At 37.1% G+C, this 23,876-nt stretch overlaps 1 protein-coding gene and 1 non-coding gene across 2 annotated transcripts in view; both read right to left on the reverse strand.

Annotated features, from left to right (window-relative positions):
* Positions 1-395: 395 nt before the first annotated feature.
* Positions 396-502, reverse strand: LOC131219740 (small nucleolar RNA R71). Its single transcript, XR_009158385.1, has one exon. It is a non-coding gene; the product is annotated as a small nucleolar RNA R71 (small nucleolar RNA).
* A 13,612-nt stretch (positions 503-14,114) lies between these two features.
* Positions 14,115-23,876, reverse strand: part of LOC131218044 (serine carboxypeptidase-like 18) — an 89,213-nt gene continuing 79,451 nt past the window's right edge. Inside the window, exons 10-12 of the mRNA XM_058212726.1 lie at positions 15,541-15,612; positions 14,358-14,476; positions 14,115-14,268 (exon numbers count right to left, since the gene is read on the reverse strand). Of these exons, the coding sequence (XP_058068709.1) occupies positions 14,115-14,268; positions 14,358-14,476; positions 15,541-15,612 (345 nt within the window). The remainder of the gene's footprint in view (positions 14,269-14,357; positions 14,477-15,540; positions 15,613-23,876) is intronic.

Below are 23,876 nucleotides of genomic sequence, written 5' to 3' on the forward strand. Positions count from 1 at the left end.
GTCAATGAGCAACAAGATGCAAACGATGTGCAAAACGTCCCACTAGCTAGAATACAACGTGATTATTTACAACCAGCTAAGACGAGCACATCTTCCTGCATGATCTTTTCACATAATATAAGAAATGTGGATTATAAGCCATGAGTGATCCAACTACTTCCGAAATTCCATGAACTAGATTTTAAGAGTCCATACCTACATCTCAAAGAGTTTGACTAGCAACCTTACACTTTAACAATGTGTCAGATGACACCCTTTTACTAAAATTATTACCTTTCTCATTAAAGGAGAAGACCAACTCTTTAATTCACTCATTGAGATGGAGATTGATTCGGACATACTCTAAGATGACCTGCGAGTTCCTTAAAAAGTTCTTCTTGATTCATAAAACCAATTCCCTTAGAAGGGCCATTATGAATTGCTCTCAGAAAAATGAAGAAACCTTCTTCTAATGCTGAGAGATGTTTAAGGATCTCCTAAGTGCTTGCCCACATCATAGATATGAACTTTGGCAGGTCATAAGCTTTTCCTATGATGGACTGACTTTGCCCATGCGCCAATTTGTATAAATGATGTGCATTGGGGAATTCATGAACAAAGATCTTGATGATGCGTGGGACTATTTTCATATAATAGCTAAAAATGCATAATCATTAGATACTTTAGCCAAGACAACTAATCCCAGGTCAACTAAAGAGAATGGAGGAATATACGTCTTAAGGGAAAAGACGACGTCAACGCTAGGGTAGCTAACCTTAAGAGAAAGGTCCAAGTTGTGGAATTGAAGAAAGTAGAAACAATTAAATTTGAGGAGACCATTGAAACTGCTTGTGGTATTTACACAAGTAATATACAATTGATGTAGGACTGTCCTACAATTCATGTATTCTCAGAGTTGTTACAAGAGCAATCCAATGTCGCAAACAATTATCAAAGACCGTTCAACACTCCCACTCAAACGCGTACAATTCTAGTTGGGAGAAATACCCGAACCTTAGTTGGAAGAATGGGCTAACAACTTTTATATATATATATATATATATATATATATATATATATATATATATATATCATCAAGGGTCTCTTCCTTCGATCTTCATTCTGCTACTAAGTTAGAAAAGAACCTAAGAGGATATGGTTTAAAAATTTAGGCATGATCAAGAGCACTTCAATTAAAATACTTTGCAAGCATTCCAGGATATTAAAACATTCTTGGGAGTGTTTGCATCGTCTATTCAAATATTGGAGTCACAACTTGTTGTTAGGGAGAAGGGGACTACCTAACTCAAAACCGTAATACGAGATAAGTGACTTGAGCTCTTCGAATCAACATGTTGAGCAAGAAAAGTTCATCACCACTCTTAGACATAGAAAATTAATCAACAAAACATCTTGAAGATGTCTGAGAAGCCTAAGGACTCATAAGAATATAATAGAATATAAGCCGATTGCTCCATTCGCACAAAGGTTGATCTCACCAAAACCTCTACCCAACACTCAGGATATCTCAAACATTTTAAAACATGTGAAAATCAACATCCCTCTATTAAATACCATAAAACAAATCTCGACATATGCTAAATTTCTAAAAGATCTTTGTATGACCAATAAATGACACAATGTCCAAGAAAACACATTTTTGACAAAAAAATGAGTGTCATCATCAAATAAGATGTGCTTAAAAAATACAAAGATCTCCGTAGCTCGACCATACTATGTGTGATTGGGAACCATCGGATTGAGCATGTGCTGCTTGATTTGGGGGCAAGTGTGAATCTAATCCCATACTCAGTTTACAAACAGCTTGGCCCAGGTGAATTAAAACCCACCAAGACCACTCTCTAACTCGTTGATTGTTCAATTTGTATATTGAGAGGGATGCCAGAGGACATGCTTGTCCAAGTCAATAAATTTTGTTATCTATTAGATTTCATTATTTTGCATACCCAAGCTGTCATTGATGCTAACACTCAGATTCATGTCATCCTTGACTGACCATTCTTAGACACATCAAACGCTATAATCAATTATAGGAATGCAATTTTGAAACTATCCTTTGGGAATATGACACTTGAACTAAACGTGTTCAACATATGCAAACAACAGGAGGATAGTGATGATGTTCACGAGATTAAGTTAATAGATTCATTCATGGAAGATAAGTCACTTTTGACTTTATACTATAACACTTTAGAGATTTTCCTGGCCCACTCCACTGATTTAGATGATGACATGATTAAGGAGATGGATGCCTTACTTGATGTTACGCTAATACTTGAAACTAATTGGTGGAGGCCTGAATTTGAAATATTACCTCAAACTGGCTCAAAGCCTCTACCTTCTACTGTCAGGGCACCGAAGCTTGACCAAAAACCTTTGCATATTGATCTTCAATATGCCTATTTGGGTCAAGACGAAACATATCCAGTGGTGATCTAATCTCACTTGGATGACGAACAAGAGAGTATGTTAGTTTCTACTCTCAAAGAATATAAAGGAGCCCTTGGATGAATAATTGTGAACCTCAAGGGAATTGACCATCTTATTTGTAGTCATCGCATTTACCTAAAAAGTAATCTAAAAATGTCTAGACAACCACAATGTTGTCTAAATTCAAATATGAAGGAAGTGGTTAAAGTTGAGGTTTAAAAACGATTGGATGTGGGTATCATATACCTTATATCTGATAGCCAATGGTTGAGCCCAACTCAGATGGTACCCAAGAAGCCTGAGATTACCATCACAGCCAATGCGGATAATGAACTCATGCCAACCAAAGTAACTACTGGTTGGAGAATGTGTGTTGACTACCAAAAATTAAATACTGTAATAAGAAAGGACCACTTTCATTTACCTTTTGTTGATCAGATTTTAGAAATGTTAGCGGGTCATTCCTACTGCTACTTCCTTGACTGGTATTTAGGCTACAACCAGATAGAGATAGTTCTTAAGGACTAGGAAAAGACCATATTCACATGTCCTTTTAGAACTTTCGTTTACCAAAGGATGCCATTCAAATTGTCTAATGCCCACGTTACATTTCAGTGATACATGTTGAGTATTTTTTCTGATATGATAGGGCAATTTTTAGAGGTCTTCATGGATGACTTCTTTATCTTTGATTCATCATTCAGTGAGTGCCTTGAGCACTTGAAATTAGTGCTGAAGAGATGTGAACAAAAGAACCTTCTACTGAATTGGGAAAAATGTCATTTTATGGTTCAAAAGGGAATAGTCCTTGGATATATATATCATCCAATGGAATTGAGGTGGATAAAGTTAAAATTAACTTAATCTCTAACCTACCTTTACCTAAAAGCATATGCGACATGCAATCCTTCCTAGGACACGCCGAATTTTATCGAAGATTATAAATGACTTTAGTCTCATCACTTATCCTTATGAAACCTTCTTCAAAAGCAAACTTCCTTCAAGTGGAGTGAAGAATGCTAAAAAGTTTCAGTAAGCTCAAGGGCATATTGACTAATACTCCCACCATGCACATGATTTCAAAAGGTATACACTAATCAGGCACCTGATTAGTGAATACCTTTTGAAATTATGTGCAATATAAGTGACTATGCAATTGGGGTGGTATTAGGTCAAAGAAAAGAGAAGAAGCCCTATATTATATACTATGTGAGTAGAACTCTAAACTGCACCTAAGTGAACTACATCGCTATGAAAAATGAACTCCCAATCGTATTGTTCGCTTTGGACAAGTTTATGTCCCACTTGATATGATCCAAGATCATTATATTTCAAGTACAATCTTTCTAAGAAGGACGTTAAACCTCATCTATTGAGATGGACCCTTCTACTCCAAGAGTTCGTCCTTAAATTTTGAGATAAGAAAGGAGTAAAAAAACGTAATGGCTGACCATCTCTCATAGCTTGTCCTATCCGATATGGAGATGAGACCTGTTAATGATATGTTCCCTAATAAACAAATTTTTAAAGTCTCTCAATTACTTTGGTACACTGACATTTCTAATTATCTTACCACATGTACAATTTCTAGTCATTTGACTATACAAAATAAGAAGAAATTCTTTACAAAGGTACATAAGTTTTTCTGGGATGATCTTTATCTTTCTAAATATTGCCCAGATCAAATCATAAGGAGATGTGTACATGATCATGAATATAATAGTGTCACCTCCTTTTTTCCATTCATATACATGTGGTGGCCACTTTTCGGCTAAGAATACAAGATCAAAAATTCTGCAATGTGGCTTTTATTGGCCCACTATGTTCAAGGATACAAACAAACTCTTCAAAGGGTATGAACGATGTCAGAAAATAGGAGGATTATCACATAGAAGTACAATGTCGCGGAACCTCATTCTAATCATTGAAGCATTCGATTGTTGAGGCATTAATTTCATGGGATCATTCCTCCATCTTTTGAAAATCTCTATATCCTTCTCCATGTAGATTATCTCCAAATGAGTCAAGGCAATTCCGTGCCAGAATAATAACGATCGTACGGTCATTAAGTTTTTAAAAGAAAATATTTTATCCAGATTCAAAACACCTTGGGCCATCATAAGTGATGGAGGATCTCACTTTTGTAACAGATCATTTGAAACATTAATAAAGAAATATAATATTTTGTATAAAGTGAGCACCCCTATCATCCGTAAACAAGTAGCTAAGATGAAATATTGAATGGGGAGATAAAATAAATTCTTAAGGAAACGGTTAACCCAGATCGCTAGGACTGGTCACTTCGACTAACCGATGCGTTGTGGGCTTACCGTACAGTGTATAAAACCCCTATTGGTATGTCACCCTATAGACTTTGTCTATGGGAAGGCTTACCACATGCCTGTATAGTTGAAATATAAGGCATAATTAGGCTAAAAAAATTTCAACTTCAATCTTGATAAAGTCGGCTAGCTACGCAAGTTACAACATAATGAACTGGAAGAAATCGAAAACGAAGCTTACGAGAACTCTTAGGTATACAAGGACGGGATGAAGGTGTTCCATAACAAGAACATTCTTTAGAATACTTGTGAACCAAGCTAAGAAGTCCTACATAACTCAAGAATTCATCTTTTTCCCGGTAAACTAAGATTTCATTGGACCGACCCCTTTACAGTTAAAACATTTTATCCTAATGGGGCCATCGATATAGGAAATCTGGCAAATGGTAACATTTTCAAAGTGAAAGGTCATCGACTTAAACCATTTGCAGAAAAATTCAATTTAGCAGATATGTCTATCCCTCTGAAAGTCCTGTCTATCAGGACTGACCTTCTAGTCTAATGGAGGTCCATCTATCCATTTACTACTTTCTTAACATTAGGATAAAATAGTTTAGGTTTTGTTTTAATTTATTTTTGTTTAGTGGTAACCCCTTTAGATGGTGAAGACTTCATGTCATCTTATTAATCTTCTTAAGGTACTCTCTTTTACTCATTCATTTTTTATTTTCGTTTTCTCATGTTATAATGCATTACATATATTTTTACATTAAGGACAATGTAGATTTTAGGTTTGGGGTGAGATTATATAAAATTAATTAGTATTTTCTTAGTTTTTCTAGCATTTTTTTTAAAATTATAAATTTTTAGATTTTAAGACTCTTTTTGAAGATTAATATTCTATGTATTCGAATATATTTGAGTATAAGATGATAAGATATAAAGTAAATTTTGAAATTCTAAAGTTTAGTTGATTGGTAGATTTTTGAACAAAGTCTTTAAATGAACAAAGTCTAGTTGATAACATATTTAAACATCAATTGAGCCTAGTTCATACTTCACATCTAAATTATATTTTTTAAAAGTTAACTTGAACTCCTAAGTGTTTTAGCTAAATGATTACTCAAGAGTATTAGGAACTAAGTATGGAGATCCTTATCTACCTTGGTATAAAAAGAAAAAAGAACTAGCTAAGAAATATTTGGAATTGAAAATGGTTACCTATTGCATGTGCCTAAATGAGAAAATAATAAAGAAAAAAAGAAAGATGCAATAGTGTTCAAGTTATAGATGAAAAAAAAATGAAAAAATAAGTGAAAAAGGAGATGAATTCGGAATCAATACCTTGTGTTGATCTAACCATTTTGAGGTAATTATCATAATTAACGTTATGGAGAGAAGGCTAACTCTTATATATTATAAGTTAGAATTCATTGAGCACACTAAGAATTAGATGTTTGAATGCATTTTATTACTTGATTATTGAATGAGAACTTAGTTTAATGATTTACTAGTGATATTAGGTTATAGACTAACGATATTCCATCCTTGTATCTTTGAATGTTACCTACATATGTATAGGAATACATAAAGTGTTGTTTTTTTTTTATATATAAATTTTGAAATTTGAGTTTTGAAGACTAGTTTTTCTCATATTTTGCTTGGGATTAGAAAAATGTTGGTTAGGTGATGTGTTGAGTGTGAAATATTATATATTTTTCCCTTATTCTGCCTTGATTTTATAAGCATAGATGTGTCTAATTGATCTAAATTTGTATGTTTTTCTATGCAAGGTGATTTGGAAAGCTAAGATTAAAAGAACAATTAAAGAGAAGACTTATTACTCAAAGAATGACCAATTAAAGACTTCGAGATTTAAAGGTGATTAATGAATATTCCAAGTGCCAAAGATTCAAGCAAACTAAGTGCAAAAGAGAGAGAGAGAGAGAAGACAGCAAAATCATAAAGTGCATTAACAGAAAAAACAACATGTTCGGTCCTACTTAAGGTTAATTCGATCCAATCGAATGTGCATAAAACAATCCAGCAAGAAACTGTGATTTTAAGAAGAAACTCGACTCGACACTTAGGTATAGTTGAAGCCATGTTTGGTGTCATCAAAGGAGAGTTCAGTGTGATCAGAGGGAGATAAAGACTTCAGGTTTATTTTGGTGAAATTTGGTTGCAACTAAAAGAAGGTTCGATGCGACCGAAGGTATGTTTTAGTACAACCGAAGGCTATTGTCGGTGCGATCGAAGTGTAATATAAGTGCATAAAATTAAAGTTAGTTCCAAGTCGGTACAAATTTTTTCTATTTAAAGGGGTGATTGTAGCCTTCTAAGATATGAATTATGGTATAAGAGAAAGAGCAAGGAGTTGTGGAGCTTTTACAAAGTCCTTCTCCAATCCTTCGCTTCTTCTTTAGTTTTTATATGTTTCCTTTGAGTTTTAGTTCAATCATGTCTTTGGTTGGCTAAATCTATAAGCCGAGACTAATAGGTAAAGCTTATAATGGTTTTTAATATCTTTGTTTACTTTGATTCATGTTATTGGTTTAATTGTTCAACAATTCATTGATAATTGGTTTGAATGAAGATATATTTTTAGTTTACTTTGATCCATTCTCGACTCTGAGCACATGGGATGCTTAGGAAAGTCTGAAGTAATTGCTTATATATTTTCAAGTGATTGATTTGTAAAATCCATTGATCTAACGTATATTAAGGGCACAATAAATGCTTTTAATTTCTTGTAATGAATACTTTGATGCTTTATGTGGGAACCAATTCAATTAAAGCTCAAATCTATGTTGGTATTTGAATGATGATTTAACTATTCTATTATCCCGCTGGATAGGATAGGACTTCGATTCAAGTTAACTTATATGATTGAATCATGTGAATTAAATATTAAGAATGATTATAAGTATATTCTTGGCACTCTACTACTTTATCTCTATTGATTTATTTCTACTTCACTCAATTACATCATTACTTTTTAAATCAAATTTCACAAGTTAGTTTAAATCTAGTTCTAATTCTAAAGTGTTCTAGAAATAGCACAATTATAAGTATGTGTCGGTTTGACCTTGGTCTCACCAAGTAAAACTACATCGCAAACATGTACCTGGGTTTGTCTCGATCACCTTAGGTAGAGAGGTATTGATGTTGTTCACTTCGGTTAGGCGCTGGGTGGAACCATTTTTGTTCCCATTCTCGTACCCTATAGGTCTTCCTTCAACTTTACTTTGCTTGACCAAGGCAACTTGGGGAGGCTATGAGTAGATTGTCCCCACAGTATTCCTACTTCAATTTCTTTCCTGACGCCAATAAGTTGAGTGAAGTTTGTGTAAGGGTATACCTAGAAATACTTGGGTTTATCAAGTGGACGATCATGAAGATTTGTTACTCTTCATCGATAGGCATTCACATCCTAGGGGTCACAACTTGCCAACGTCCAACTTAAGTAAAAAATGTATCTTCACTCCTCTGCCTTAATGCTGCCAAGTTTGTTCTCATGAGAGTCATGTTGAGGTTGTATGCGAATTGGTTAACAGAGGCTTGGAAAATTTATTCCTAAGTCTTGATTCGGTGACAATCTAAAGATGTGTACCAATCTAATGTCCTTTCAGAGATTTTTGGAACAGGTAAATGAGGGCTCCATCATTCCTCACCACTACGTTTAGCTCCCCACAAAAGGCCTTGAGATGTGTCATGGGGTAGCTGCTGCCATCATATCACTTGAATTCGATCACCTTAAAATGTTAAGGCTCCTATGCATCTAGGAAGGGACACAGGTCCCTGAACTTTGTTGAGGGTAGATCTACCCCTTGTTGTCATTGAAGCTGGTTTTTCATGACTTGGAGCTACTCCCGCAACTCCTTCGTTTTTACTCGGCTCATTTGAGAGATCGACGTCTCTCGTGGCAAGGCTTACTCTGCTTCTTTAGTATACAGATCGACTTCTTCGAGCATATATATAACTCCCATGAGGGAGAGCTTGTTGGAAAGTGATTGTGTTCCCGGTTACGAAAAATTGCTGAAATTGAAAAGTACTCCCAATCGGCGTAACCCGAGGGATTGGGAAGTGACCCCCTTGGTGTGTATTCGTTATTGATCGTTGATTGAACTGGACCTGACACTAATCCCATTGTGGGAATCCACCATTGCTTGCCTTGGGCCTTTGGTTAGGGAAGCTGATGTTGTTGGAAATTGATGGGAAATCTCGACTACGGGATTGACTGAAAATTGAACAGAAATCCGAACTACTTGATTGTTTTGGATTGGACTGGAAATCCAGGTTGTGGGATTATTTTATTTTGGAATTAACTCCTATTTGCTAGAGGCTATTGAAAGAATTACCTAATGGTCGAGGGCTGCACTGACTAGTGTCGAAAGTCCTGTGCAGAATCTGACAGTTGTGCTTGAACTGAACTGGATGTTGGAAGGAAAACTGGAGAAGGTGACACTTTTTTCTAAGCTGGGCCAACCTAGTTGCTGGCTATGGTGGATCGTGCCTGCATGAACTAGAGGAACATTTTTTGTATGGCCTTCATTTCTTGGGCCAATTCCTGGATGCAGGTGACTGGCATACCTTCTTCTTGTTGTGGTCACATGGGTTGTTCTTTTAGCATGTCGAGGATGAGGAAGGGATGGATTTCTTCTTTGTGGTTGGACATTGCTATTTGGGAGCATGTACGAACTATACTATGAAAGAGAGAGTTTTTAGGGACATATGGCTCGAAGGGGCGTAATGGTTTAATTTTTGTTGTGATTTTTGTTCTTTTTTTGGGATTTTTATTCTTTTCTGGATTTTCAAGATTTGGAATGAATGATAAATGTAAATGTAGTCACGCGAGAACTATTAATCTTCAAGAATTTATGAGATCTTTTTAAACTCCAGTTGTAACTAGTGGGACTAGCAAGTCCCCAGCAGAGTCGTTATTCTATCGATGCTGGATCACAGGTGGATCATGTTCACAGGTTAAATTTTGTTGTTTATAAAGAGGGCATTATATTTGACTAAAATCCTCATTAGCCAATTACTCCATTCCTACAGTTGGCTAGACCTAGTAGAAACATTATGAGTCAAGAGTCTTAAGGATCTCAATCCTAAAATAACTCTTTGATCTGCGAATGAAGATTCCAAGTAAGGAACTACCATTACAGTTAGAGAAGGTGTTAGGCACTCACTCTACCCATATAAATGTATGGTCTCTACTTCATAGGATCTGACTAATTATTGAGGATCATGATTAATACTAGTGGTGTGAAGTGTAGGTGATGCCATGTTAGATGCAAGGTAATCGATCCAGAAGACTGAAAACCCCAAGTGCAGGGCAACAATATAATTTTAACTCAGTGAGACTGAGATCGAATCCTCAAGGACTTATATTAGTACATTCTAAAAACACTTTAGAACTAGAACTCGAACTATAACTATTTATGAAATTTGAATTAGAGTAAAGAAATAATAGAAATCTGAGCATTATAAAGAGAAGATCAATAAGATAAAACACTAAAGCATCAAGGATCCACTTCTAACCATTCTTAATGGCTAATTTACTTTATTTAATTAGATAACGCATCTGGAATCGAAGTCTTATCCTATCTAGCTGGATAATAGAGCGATTGATTCAAATTCACAAACCAAAATAGATATGAACTTTAATTGATTTAGTTCCCACATGAAGTACTACCAAGTTATTAATCGCAGAGAATCCAAAGTATTTATCGTGCCCATGGTCTATGATAAATCAATCAATTTTATAGATCAATCCCTTACAAAAATAGATAAGCAGACAATCTTAACCTTTCTAAGCATCTAAAATACCCGGAGTCGATAATAGATCAAACTAAAACCAGAACTTTATTCAAACTAAAATCAATAAATTATTTAACATTCAAATTATAAAATTTGAATCAAAGTAAACTAAAACATTAAAAACAAATAAAAGCTTCACCTCTTAGCCCGAGTTAGGATATTTAGCTAACCATTGTCATATTTAAGGTAAACTTAAATAATATATATATATATATATATATATATATATAAATAAATTAGAACCAAAAGATTAAGAAAGAAAAATGGCTCCATAGAAGCTTCACCACCTCTTACTCTCTCTCTCAAACCCTAATTTGTATTTAGAATGGTCTAAAACATCTCCTTAAATTGAAAAATCCCGCACCGACTTCAAAATCGTGTACTTTTGTTACACTTCAGTTGCACCAAATCGCATTGAAGCCAGCTGAACATTTTTCGGTTGGAATCGAATTTCTCTTAAACTTCTCTGAACTCTGTCTCCTTTCGGTCGCACTGAACACCACTTTGGTTGCACTGAATAGCCATTCAGTCGAGCCGGATTAATCTTAAAATTCACAATTTATTGTTGGACTGTTTTTGGCGCTTTTGGTCAGATAGAACCTTCATTCATTACTTACTTTTCTTGGATCTTTGGTACTTGAATTCTTCAATATTATCTTTCAAACATATAATATTCCACTTGATTATTTATTGAGCTTTAAATTATTACTTTATTCACATTTTTGTCTTAGCTTTCCAAATTACCTTGTGTAGTAAAACACATGTAACTAGATTAACTTAGTACTTTTATGTGTTTAAAACCAATGCACAATTGCCGGCACATATGCAATATTTCACACTCAACACAAGGCCTATGATAGGCTATAACTTAGGCTGGATAAATCCACATCGATTCTTCCTCTTGCCAAAGCATTAACCAACCAGTCCAAATTTCCGATGGGCAAGATCCAATTATCTTGACAAGCCATAGCATATGTTTGAATGGTTGGGTGTTAAGTGCTATATATACAGTATCATGTATGTAGGGTTATATAATGTTGTGTATTCGATGTACTGTTGGATGCAATGCCTATGACAAGTTATACCTTGGGTTGGATAAATCTAGCTTAACTCTCCCATTTGCCAAAGCAATGACTAATCGTTCAAAGTTTCTAATGGGCATGACCCAAATATATCGACAAGCTGCAGAGCATACACCCAAGTCGATTAGCTGCACAGTGCAATGCAATGTGGATGGATGAGATGAGCATGAGGTTAAGAACAAAATGGATGTTGCATGATACTAATGTAGGAATATGCAAAGTTATTTGGAAGTTAGACAACTGGATGGATAGGAGTGTCATAAGGATTGGCTTGAACGGTTAGGATTAAGATCTCAATGGCTCAAGGGACTAAAGGTTTAACTAGACTAGGCTTACCTGTCTTAGAGCCTTCTTGTCACTCTCACTTCTCCTTGGTAGAGGGATGGATGACTAAGATGACTAAGGGTTTAAGAAATGGATATACCAAATGCCTGAGGGATGCTTGAATTATGTGAACAGGAGACAGCTATTTATAGCCCCAAACACAGTTTTCTTGTAATTCTTGAGAAGTCCAGGGTCTACATGCTTGCACCCCACACTAGGGAGAACTCCACATGCATTGGGCTTCTCCTTCCAAGGCAGGGGGTCTTCCATGGCCATGTGTGGCTCCCTACTTTGGTAGGTGAGCTCCCCAAGTATGTGCGAGCTCCAGTTCCTTGGGTGCTATGTTGCTGCCTCTTTGGATTATTTTTTGATGGGTTTTATATTTAGGCTTGGACTTGATTTGACCTTGGGTTGATTTTGGGCTTATTTTGACTATGTGAGTTGACTCAGTGAATTGACTTGGCGAGTTGTCTTGATGAGTTGGGTTCTAAGGTTTACGAGTTTAAGCATCAAGGTTTAGCTTCTAGGGTTAGGATTTATGTTTAGCTGGTTAGGTTTGATTGAATAGACTGGTCCAACTTGATTATCTTGTCAACCTGAGTTGTGGGGTGGATTACATATGCATTTTTCATGCATGGCCGGCCAAAATCTTGATTATATAAATAAATATTTCCAAAGATATCTTGTCCAAATATAATTTCAATAAAGTAGGAATAGTCCAACATTAGACATTTAGCTTTCCTTCCAACCTTATTCCAAGAAAATCAATTCCCCATCCAAGCACGACCTATACAGTAGTGAGACTTCAAGATGATAAAGGGCCTATCAAATCTTTTAGAAGATGCCACACGTGCCCGCTCTTTCTTGACTATGTTCCGTAGAGAATTCGGTGGGCCATGCATGGAAACAATGGGGATATGAGTTCTAAAATTGTAGGAAATGAGGTAGTTATAGGGGATTATGGGAAATCCAACGTTGGAGCATTGCAAAGCATTCCTTGGGCTTGTATTCTGGAGCCGTGTGGCCCGCTCCCTGCATCCAAAAGAACAAGGGTAATACTAGATCAGACCTTGTTCTTATATTCATGTATTTTATTCTTGTTTCGCGTGAAATTCACATCCAAGAGCTGAGATGAGGAATTTCTTGCCTTTACTGTTGCAAATGTGAAGTTGTTGGAATAGGTCCTTGTGTACCTGTGAGATCAAAACACTTTGTAATTGTCCAATGGTAGATTAGGTCCACCATGGGCTAACACAGCCCAAGACCCTACTGGACTTAGACAATATCAGTTGTTTGGGCTTCACATCAGGCCTTTTAGGCCTTCTTTGGACATGAATTCAGGGCCTTATATATATATATATATATATATATATATAAACAATTACATCTGAGGTCATTTCGATTGAGGGGCTGATAGGAACAATGGTCCCCAGAAGGTCAGGCGTTTCTCAACACATTTCTTTAGATAAAGATCCGTTTTTTCATCTTTCTTGATTGTAAATCTTTCTCAGGAGGATGAATCAAACGGGAGCAGATTAGCTGTTACCCGGGTAACACCTTAGTGGGTGTTACCCTAACCATGTGGGGCCACCTAGATGTATTATTATTTTTTGTATATCCATGCCATTCATCTGTTTTTTCTGTCTCATTTTAAGACACTATACCAAACCTTAAAAAGATCTAAATCTCGAGTGGACTACACCACTAGAAATAGTGATGAATGACCATTAAAAGCTTTTCGTGGGCCATAAAAGTTTTGGATCAAGCTGATCTTTGTATTTTCCTTTCATCTTGGTCTTCTCAACATTATAATCACGTTGGATGGAAAGTAAACATTATGAAAACCTTATATTGGGCCCTTTGGAATTTTTAATGGTGAGGCACTTAAACACCAGTGTTTCCTGTGGTATGGCCCACCCGAGATTTGGATCTACTTAATTTTTGGTACCACGTCCTAAATGGGCTGTAGAAATGGATGGACGGTGCAGATATACAACACATCATCAAGATAGGCCCCACAGTAAGTGTAACTCCCAATATGATGTCAGTGGGTAACACCTAATCAACTCCGAATCAAACCCATGTTTGAATTGAAATTTAGATACTAATACAAGTTTTTTTTTTTTTTTTCTAGAAAATGAGATAGATTCACATCTGAAAGAGGATTCTAACCCTAGATTTTATTGATCCTACCCATTAAAAGGAGGGACTCATCCGGCAATTTGGCCATCCCGGACCATGGTCGCCAATCATCAACTATCGAGAGATTCAGAGATCTTATCCATGTTTCCGTGCCCACGAACGGTACCTTTAAGTCGTGATCACCGCTGTTTGGCGATTAAGAAAAGAAAAGAATATATCAGTATCATGTTATTGTTTTGTTCAAGAAAAGGTAAGAGGTAGAAGGAACGTTCACCTATATATCAGAGCTCGGTAGCCTCTTGTGATCAGGTCGAGATGGTATTTTACACTGCTCTTGAGATCTTCAACATAAGGAAGGTCCGTAGCGCACCGTTCCCATTCTCCAATCGTCCGCTATTTTCATCATGGCAATTGAAAATGTCATCATCCATGCAAACAATGGGCCGGGAACGCGAACGCGGGATTTCCTGCCAAAGCCTTTTGCAGGAAGTTACCGTGCAAGGATGCAGGGTGGGGCCCACTGCAATGTTTATGATAAATCCACCCGTCAATCCGTTTTTAGAAATCATTTTAGGACATTCAACCAAAAATGAGGTGGATCCAAAGCTCAAGTGGACCACACAAGAGGAAACAATGGGGATTCAGTTAGCACCGTTGAAACAATCTCATGGCCTTAAAACTTTTGTATAGGATTTTTTATTTTTTCACTTCATCCGTATGGGATTGACCTTATATATGGTTTGGATGGCATATAAACATCAAGGTGGAGCCCAGAAAGGTTTCAATAGTAGGAATTTCTTTCCCCAATTTTCCCACTCGTGTGACCCACTTGAGTTTTTAATCCACTTAATTTTTAGTCACATGTCCTAAAATAAGCTCCAAAAACGGATGGACGGGATAGATTTCTCAGAAACATCATGGTGGGCCCCACCCCGCATCCTTGCGCACGAACTCCCCGCTAGGTTTCTAGCGCAGGAACGCTTTCGACAGGAAATCCGCGTCCACGTCTGTGGGCCCGGGAGAACCGGGTAGACCAGCCCCAAAAAACGAATGTAAGTGATTGGTTCCTCCCATCTTTGGAACTGTTATCATTGTTATTTCATGGAATGAGTTTTGCCACATGTGGCCACACGTGTGTAACAATCATGCATGTGTTATACACAAACTCACAAATGAGACGGGCGCCATCATCAAGATAACCTGGCCTGGGCCCGAAGCTATTGTAGGGAACGGATGCATTGATGGAGGAAATGCAAATTCCAGTTGGTCCCCATTCAATGTAGCTGTTACGCAATGCCTGATGAGTGGACTAGAATGATTTTCACGCCACTGTATCTACAAAGAGGGGCCCACCTAACATTTGCGTCCAATTTTCCACACGTGTCGACACATGTGGCTGACGTAGTGCGCGTGTGTGCAAAGCAAGAGTTGCACCAAAATGCATCACAGGAGTGTACCTCACGGACGTGGAGAGCCTTTCTAACACTTGCATCATTTGCCCAATAATAGGTGGGCAAATACCCGTAAGTCTGCGAAGAATCAACGGTTAGTTACAGTAGGATTCCTCAAGATATCTTTTCATCCAGTGAGGGCCACATGGTGAGACTGTCCGGTGATCAGATCCCTCCATAAACTGGATGCTACGAACTTCCGTCAAGCTGACGGTTCTGATCATCACTGTGTAGATGAACGTGATGTGCTGAAAAGAACTTTTTTGACGGCTCACATTGAACAAGGATGAAGCATCTAGATCAACCTTGCTCATTTATGGTAACAACAAGTATACGTACACACTCGACTGGATTTTGGGGGTCTGTGTCTAAATTGTTTTAGACCTATTGAAGCCCGCTTGTATCCATACTCTTCCTCCGGTGGTAGACTTTAGGAGTTTCAACACCCGGTCAAGAATTCGACCATCCATAGGTGGTGAAATCCCACTACGGAGTGAGTGGCGGTTAAAATTAGAGCTGTACACGAGTTGAGTTAGATCGGTCAGCTTGCTTGACTCGGAAAAGCTTGACTCGTCTTATCTTGAAATTGGATTCGGACTAAGTTAAGTTTGTTTTTGGAGTTGGAAAAAATTTTGAGCCGAGCTCAACTTGACTTGGTTCGAACCTCAACTCGAATCAACTAGGATCAAATCGACTCGGTGACTCGATTATTTTGATTTGACACCGCTGGTGAAGTGTTTCATGAAATGACTCAACGAAGTGTTATTTTGGATGCATACATTCTCCACGGGATCAACTACTGGCGAGGAAGGAATGGATACGAAACAAATCACTACAAAAATAAAAAAATAAAAAATTTGCATTATAAAATTACCCTCATATCTTAATTTTGATGCTGCCCACCGAGTGTTTGTTGAAATACTTGTAAACTGCTGTTTCTATTTTGCATTTTGTAAGAAATTGAAGATGCACTATATGTGTTTGAGAAAATGTCACGCAGGCTCAAACTCAGCTTGAACCGGTCCAAGCTGTTGACCAAACCAAGCCGAGCTGGCCAGTCAAGCTTGAGGACTGAGCTGAGCCGAGTTCAAGCCGGGGTTAGCTACTGGTCGAGCCGAGCCGAGCCGAGCCGTTCTGAGCTTGACTCGATTCAACTCGTGTACAGCTCTAGTTAAAATTGGTTGCCGATGAGACTAGTTGAGTTGGATCATTAGCTTGGAAGACTCGATGCACTTATGGTGACTTGAGGGAACTCGCACCTCCAACTAGTGGTACTCACCCTAATGTGGAGCTAGTGTAGGGATGCACACACATCATCCACCCACATCGATAAGAAATATTGGTCTCCTAATCTAATACCACATGATGTAGGGAGTACCGACCAACGCAACAAAAACTCTCGAGTTGTTGGAGAAGCACGTCTCATAAGCCCAACCTCATGGGCCACCCTTGGTGTGGACATACACATGTATCAATTTTTGAACATGACCATAAACAATGGGAAAGCAACCCACTTGACAACTGGATTGGCCTAAAATTTGAGGCATCAAATTTTCATCCTGCAAAAAATCCCAGTTGGAGTCTTTAAGTTGAATGCATGGTATAGTCGAGCCTTTGTGATTATCCGTATAGTTTTCGATCATCTTCTTTGGTTTTAAAGTTTACTAATACAGAATCATGTCCGCACCACACTCCCACCATGTGATTGTGTGGGAACATATCTTGGTTGGCTATATTGTGTAATCTATGAGTAATTTACATGCCAAAATCTTAAGAAAATTGGCAAGGAATTGCAAAGGGATTCATACTCGCCCTCAATTCATGGATGGATGGAGATGTGCGCCATCGGCATATGTGATATATTTCCTTCTTGTACCTCAAGTTGCAAAATAAAATTTTTATTTTTATTTTTTTTTTAAAAAAAGGGTAACTGTGTAAACTATATGCAGAATTGCAAAAAACCATGCTATGCATCGAGTATGGAGATCAAGTAAACTGAATATATGGTGTACCTAATTAGGATGTTATCGCTGTAGGCTTGATGTCATAGTCTTCCACACCTTACACCCTTAGGGGGTGTTTGGTGCATGGGTTTAAAGGGGATTAGGTGGGAGTGGGTTTTAATATCCCATGGATCATTGGGACGTCCTGTTTGGGACTGTGTTGTGAAGCTTTTTCTTGGAATCCACACATGGGCAAGGGATTTCCGCATTCCTACTTTGGTCGGTGTTATGTGGACCCCACCATGATGTATTTGTTTTATCCACGTCATCCGTTCATTTTGAAATATAACTTTAGGGCTTGATCTCAAAAATGAGGTAGACAAACTCAGGTGGACCAGACCATGGGAAAATAGTAGTGATTGAATTCCACCATTAAAAACCTCCTAGGGCCACCTGTAATGGTTATTTGACATCTAACCAGTTGATTAGGTCATAAAGACTTGGATGAAGGGAAAAAAATATATATCAACTTGATCCAAAACTTTTGTGGCCCCCAAACAATTTTTAATGGTGGTCGTTCAATCAACACTATGTGGTCCACTTGAGATTTGGATCAAAGTCATTTTTGGGCTCGTACCATAAAATGATCTGGAAGAATGGGTGGATGGCATGGATGAAACACACGCAACATGGTGGGGCCCACAGAGTACCGACCGGTAGTGGTAGGGTGATTTGCAAATCCGTTTCAATTCCAGATGCCAAGCCACAGGATTAAACGACAATCCCTAACAATACGTAATTATTGCATTTTCCTAATTCCATCCCACTTAAACCCATGTTATCCCATGCACCGAACACCCCCTTAGGGAAGCACATGGATGGGAATGGAAGCTTCTGGTGTATGTAGGATTGGGGACCCAATCCTATTTATATAATTTAGAGGGTTAAAGAATTTAAAACCCATCGAAACTCCTCTCCCTAAGGCTTCACATGAATTTGGTAATCCCAGTCCCATTAGAACATCATGTGTGTGACACAATTGTAGTGCACCACCCCTTACATAATTTTAGATGTATCACAACTTAGTGGGGTCCACTGGTATTCTCGATCACACTATCCAAACCTTAGGACAATCCAGACTGTTGATCAATAAGACCCACCTTATAGAATTCTTATATTCTCCCACTTGGGACACATTGATTAATGTCAATGATTAATCTTTAAAAAAATATTTTAATTTTAAAGAAGCATCTAAATGATTGATTAACCAATATAATTGTTGAATGATATGGGCAACGCTGTTACAATCTAGTCCATCAAGACCATTAGTATCGAATTGCGATAGCCATCACAATATGTAATCTAAGCGAAGTAAGACTAAGTGTGGTCACAAATACTATCAGTATTAATTACATAAATCAGGAAATAGGAAGTGTGGTATAAGGTTTACACATGTAGTGTGATAATATGTGCATATTCTTAAGAGGTCCTGGAGCTTTCAAATGTCTTCAACGAGACACGACTTTAGTTGTACTTGGAACAAATTGTGTATGTGTAGAAAGAAGTAAAAATTAACTTTATATCAGAATCATCAAAACTTTATCAATGAAATCCCTTCAATGTCTATGAAAATAAAACACTCTCTCCCACTAACCGAATATAACTGTGAGATCAATGACGCACATGGATGTTACATACTCCTGAAATGGCATAATAGGGAGCCATTTAGTGAGCAGATCCGCAATTATTTCCTTAGTGTCAATGAAATTTACAGACACTATACAATTCCGAACTCTTTCTTTCATAATAAGATACTTGATATGGATATACCTCAACCTCAATGAATGCTTGTTGCTATTAGAGAAGGAAATCTAGTTGAATTATTGTAAAAGATTCTTAATGGTTTCGAGATATGCTCCAGTACCCACAAATCTGAGAAGAAACGATTTAATTAACCACAATACCTGATTAGATGCCTCATAGCAAGCAATGAACTTATCTTCCATGGTGGATGAGGTTATGGTTGACTGTTTCATACTTTTCCAAGACAGCCCCACCAGCTATCATGAAGATGTAGCCTGAGGTGGACTTCTTTGTATCAATGCAACCAACATAATCTGCATTTGAGTATCAAACCAACTCTAAATGATCAAATCTTTTGAATGTGAGTCCGAAGTCCTTTGTTCTTTGCATCTACTGTAATACCTTCTTTGTAGCTATCCAATGCTACATTCATGGATTAGATAGATATCTACCCAACATTCCAACTGCAAAGGTAATATCCGATTACGTGTAGACATAAGGATACATGATGCTCCCCACCACTGACGTGTATGTAATATCCTTCATTCAATTCTTTTCTAAATCATTCTTAAGACACTGGAACTGGCCAAAATTATCACCTTTTACAATGGATGACCATCCATGAGCACAGTTTTGTATCCCATACCTTTCAAGTACCCTATCAATATAGGCCCTCTATGACAAGCTAAGCAGTCCACACAATCTATCACAGCCTATCTCAATTTTGATGATGTAAGAGGCATAACCAATATCCTTCATCTCAAACCTTTGAGATATAAGTTTCTTGGTAACGCTCAATATCCTAATGTCACTGCTAGCCAACAAAATGTCATCAACATACAAAACTAATATGACAAATTTACTCCCACTAATTTTGATATAGATACATTCATCTACAGCATTTGCTACGAAACTATCTAAGAAAATCACTTCATAAAACTTCAAGTATCACTGTCGTAATGCATGTTTCAACACATAGATGGATTTATTTAGTTTATAAACCATATGTTCCGAGCCATCGGCTATAAACCTTTAGGTTGCAACATATATACGTTCTCATTTAGATCCTCATTGAGAAACGTAGTCTTTACATCCATCTAATGTAACTCTAAATCAATATGAGCTACAAGAGTCATTATGATCATGAATGAGTCTTTCTTAGATACTAGTGAAAAAGTCTCCTTAAAATTAATGCCTTCACGTTCGTTAAAATCCTTAGAAAGAAATTTGGCTTTATATCTTTTAACATTACCCTTGGAGTCCCATGAAGGTAAATCAACAAGATCTCATACTTTATTATCTTTCATGGATTTCAACTCATCCTTCATGACATCAATCCAAAGAGAAGGGTCGGCACTCTGTTTGACTTGTGTAAATGATTCGGGATCTTTTTCTACCCCTATGTCCAACTCATGTTCCTGCATATACACGATGTAATCGTCTCGATTCACAGGCCTAATCTCTCTTTCAGATCTTCTCAATAGCTCATCCTCTTGAGTATGATTTTGATTTCCATCATCAGTGGGTTCTATAGAAAGTTCATCGTAGTGATCTGTAGTTAGTACAAGCTCAACTGCAGGATTTATACCAACATGATTTAGAATAAACCGCAACCGGAGTCACATTCCTTTCTTCATCGAATATAAAATTCATAATGTTCATGCTCTCACTATTTTCAGTATCCATAATGAATTTGGCATTCCTAGTCTCAATAATTCTGATAGAATGGAAAGGAAAGTAGAATCGATAACCTTTTGACATTTCTAGGTATCTTATAAAGAAATAACTTATGGTTCTGGGATCGAGTTTTCTTTCATGCAAGTTATAAACTTTAGCCTTAAAATGACATCCCCAAACATGTAGACATTGAAGAATTAGTTTTCTTCCATTCCACAACTCAAAAGGGGTTTTACTTATAGCCTTATTAGGGATCCTGTTAAGGATGGATATGAACTGCACTTTTAATCGCATCACCCTATGCAAATTCTGGCAATGTCTAATTGCTTATCATATTACGCACCATATCAATAAGGTACGATTGCATCTTTTAGCCACACCGCTCTGCTCTAGTGTACCGAGCGATAATGCCACAATCTTATAGCTATCGAGCGAAGGGTCGTGGATTGCAACCTAATTCATCATATCTACCATAGTATTCACAACCAAGGTCAAACCTGACGACCTTAATCTTCTTATCGAGTAGATTTTCAACTTCAGCCTAATAAATTTTAAAGGCATTTAAGGCATCTGATTTTTCACTGATAAGATAAAATATTTATGCTCACTTTATGTTGTTGTAGGGAATAGCCCACAAATGTCTGTATTTATTACCTCCAAGAGTCCTACACTCCTTTCTGAACCTTTCTTTCTAGTTTTGGTCTATTTATCCTTAATCCAATCAACACAATTTTTATAGTCGAAGAAGTCTAAATAATGAAAAATCCCTTCTCGCACCAACCTATCAAATCTCTCACAAGAGATATGGCACAATTGCCTGTACCACAACATGGAGTAATTTTCATAGTCTGGTCTTTGCTTAGATCCTATTTTATTTCCATGCAAGCCATTTACATTATAGATGTGTAAGGCATTCTAGTCTAGTTGGTATAGATTATTCACCATAGAACCAGTGCCAATTTTAATTTAATCAAAGTAAATACTCAATCTTTTATTCTCAAACTGAAAAGAATATCCTAATTTATCCAAACAAGAAGTAGATTTCAAATTACCCCTTATAAAATGCATACAAAATGTATTTACTAGATCCAATAAATGACATAACCCTAACCTAAGCCTATAGACTCCGATTGCCTCCATGTCAACTTTAACACCATTGTTTATGTATACTGAGCGTTCTGCAACAGTTAGCGGTTTACCATGTAGCAAGTCCTGTATAGAAGTATATATGTGAATAGTTGTTCACGAATCTATCCACCAAGAATCTACCAACATGTCAGTTAGATTGGATTCAAAACAGACCAAAATTATATTATTATCATTCCTTATGAGTTATTGCTTGTACTTTATGCAATCTTTCTTCTAATAGCCCGACTTCATGTAAATAAGAAATTATCCTTTTTAACCCTCTTATGTTTTGATTCGTTCCCAGATTGAATGTCAGTTAAAAAACCTGGAGGACATGAGCATCCCTTATCAGAACTATGTTTCTTTTTTAAGTTTTCATTATGTCCATGTCCATTTCTTGAGGTTATAATATTAAAATTCTGTGTGCTTTTAGATGATTCTGGAGGTTCATATTTTTCTAAAGCAATGTCTAACTATAAGTATCCCAAGGTTATATCTATGGACTCTTTCCATTGAACATAATCGGACCTGGTCATGGTAGGAAAATATACTTACATTAACATACTGTTTACATAAAACAATTCATGAATAAAACTGAATATCTGGCAAAATTTATCAATTCAATTGATTGAGGCCATTAATTAAACTACCCAGCATAAAGATGTGCCTAACCATTCGATCCTGGTGAGAATCGATCACATCATCATTACTCTTGCGGGAGGCGATCACAACATGCAAGTGATTCTCCTGAATATGAAGCTAATCAGTGCCAATCATGAAAATCTAGTATTCTCAACACAAGGGTGTAAGATGAGTATCTCATCTTTTACATCACCAGTACAATTTACTCCACCCTGTCCACGCCCCTATCAAACGACGATCGTCCATGTTTTCGTCACTATTTGCATTGAGCATAAATGCAAACATATCCATTCCTACCACTGTATCCCAATATCAAGAGTAAAAATTCATAAAATTTTCACCAATTGAGGTTACGATGGTAGGTAACACAACCGGATCCAATCCCACGAATTTAAATTTAAGGATTGCGAATATAGCCCTGCCCTCAATGGATTATCTAATGCAGTTTAATTTGGCCTGAAAAGTAGCTGGCATAAATGATTGATATACAAGAAATCAGAAAAGGAAACAAACGAATAGGTTTTCCCTCCCCATTTTCCTTTTAAATCAACGATCTCTGTCAGCTTCTAGAGTATGGGTAATGGGCCCACAGCTGAGCTAAATCAAGACTCGATGCACATGATCTATACATCATCAATGAGCATCCCAATTCTGATCTTTAACATGATTCATATGGATGGTGAGATCCTTACATTAGGGTCCACATTCCGATATTTGAGGTCCACATGATGAAACGTTCATAAGTTAAATCGTTCCTCTAGTGAATGAATCAGGTTTCTATGCTCATTATAAGCTGAATAGACGATTCAAATCTAAAGTCAAAGCCAAAGTAGGCCTTGAAGGGAAGGCACAAACATATACCCTAAATGAGTTTCCAACATGGCCCTAAGATTAGGTAGAACGAAAAATGCAAGTAAAACAAGGGCCTCCATCTAGTTAGCAACCAAGCATAATTAGGTCCAACACTAACCGGAGTGGGCTCACGAGGTGGCCCTAAATGAATGGCCAAATAAGCCCACATTTAAACTTTAAACAGGTATCATCCCACTTACATTGCCCAATCTGATATGCCAAAAAGAGGATCCACAAGACAAAAGGACTCATAGATGTGGCTCATCATAGGATCTGGAGTGGGCTTAGGGCAATCCT

Source organism: Magnolia sinica, chromosome 11, assembly GCF_029962835.1.
Source record: "Magnolia sinica isolate HGM2019 chromosome 11, MsV1, whole genome shotgun sequence".
NCBI lineage: Eukaryota > Viridiplantae > Streptophyta > Magnoliopsida > Magnoliales > Magnoliaceae > Magnolia > Magnolia sinica.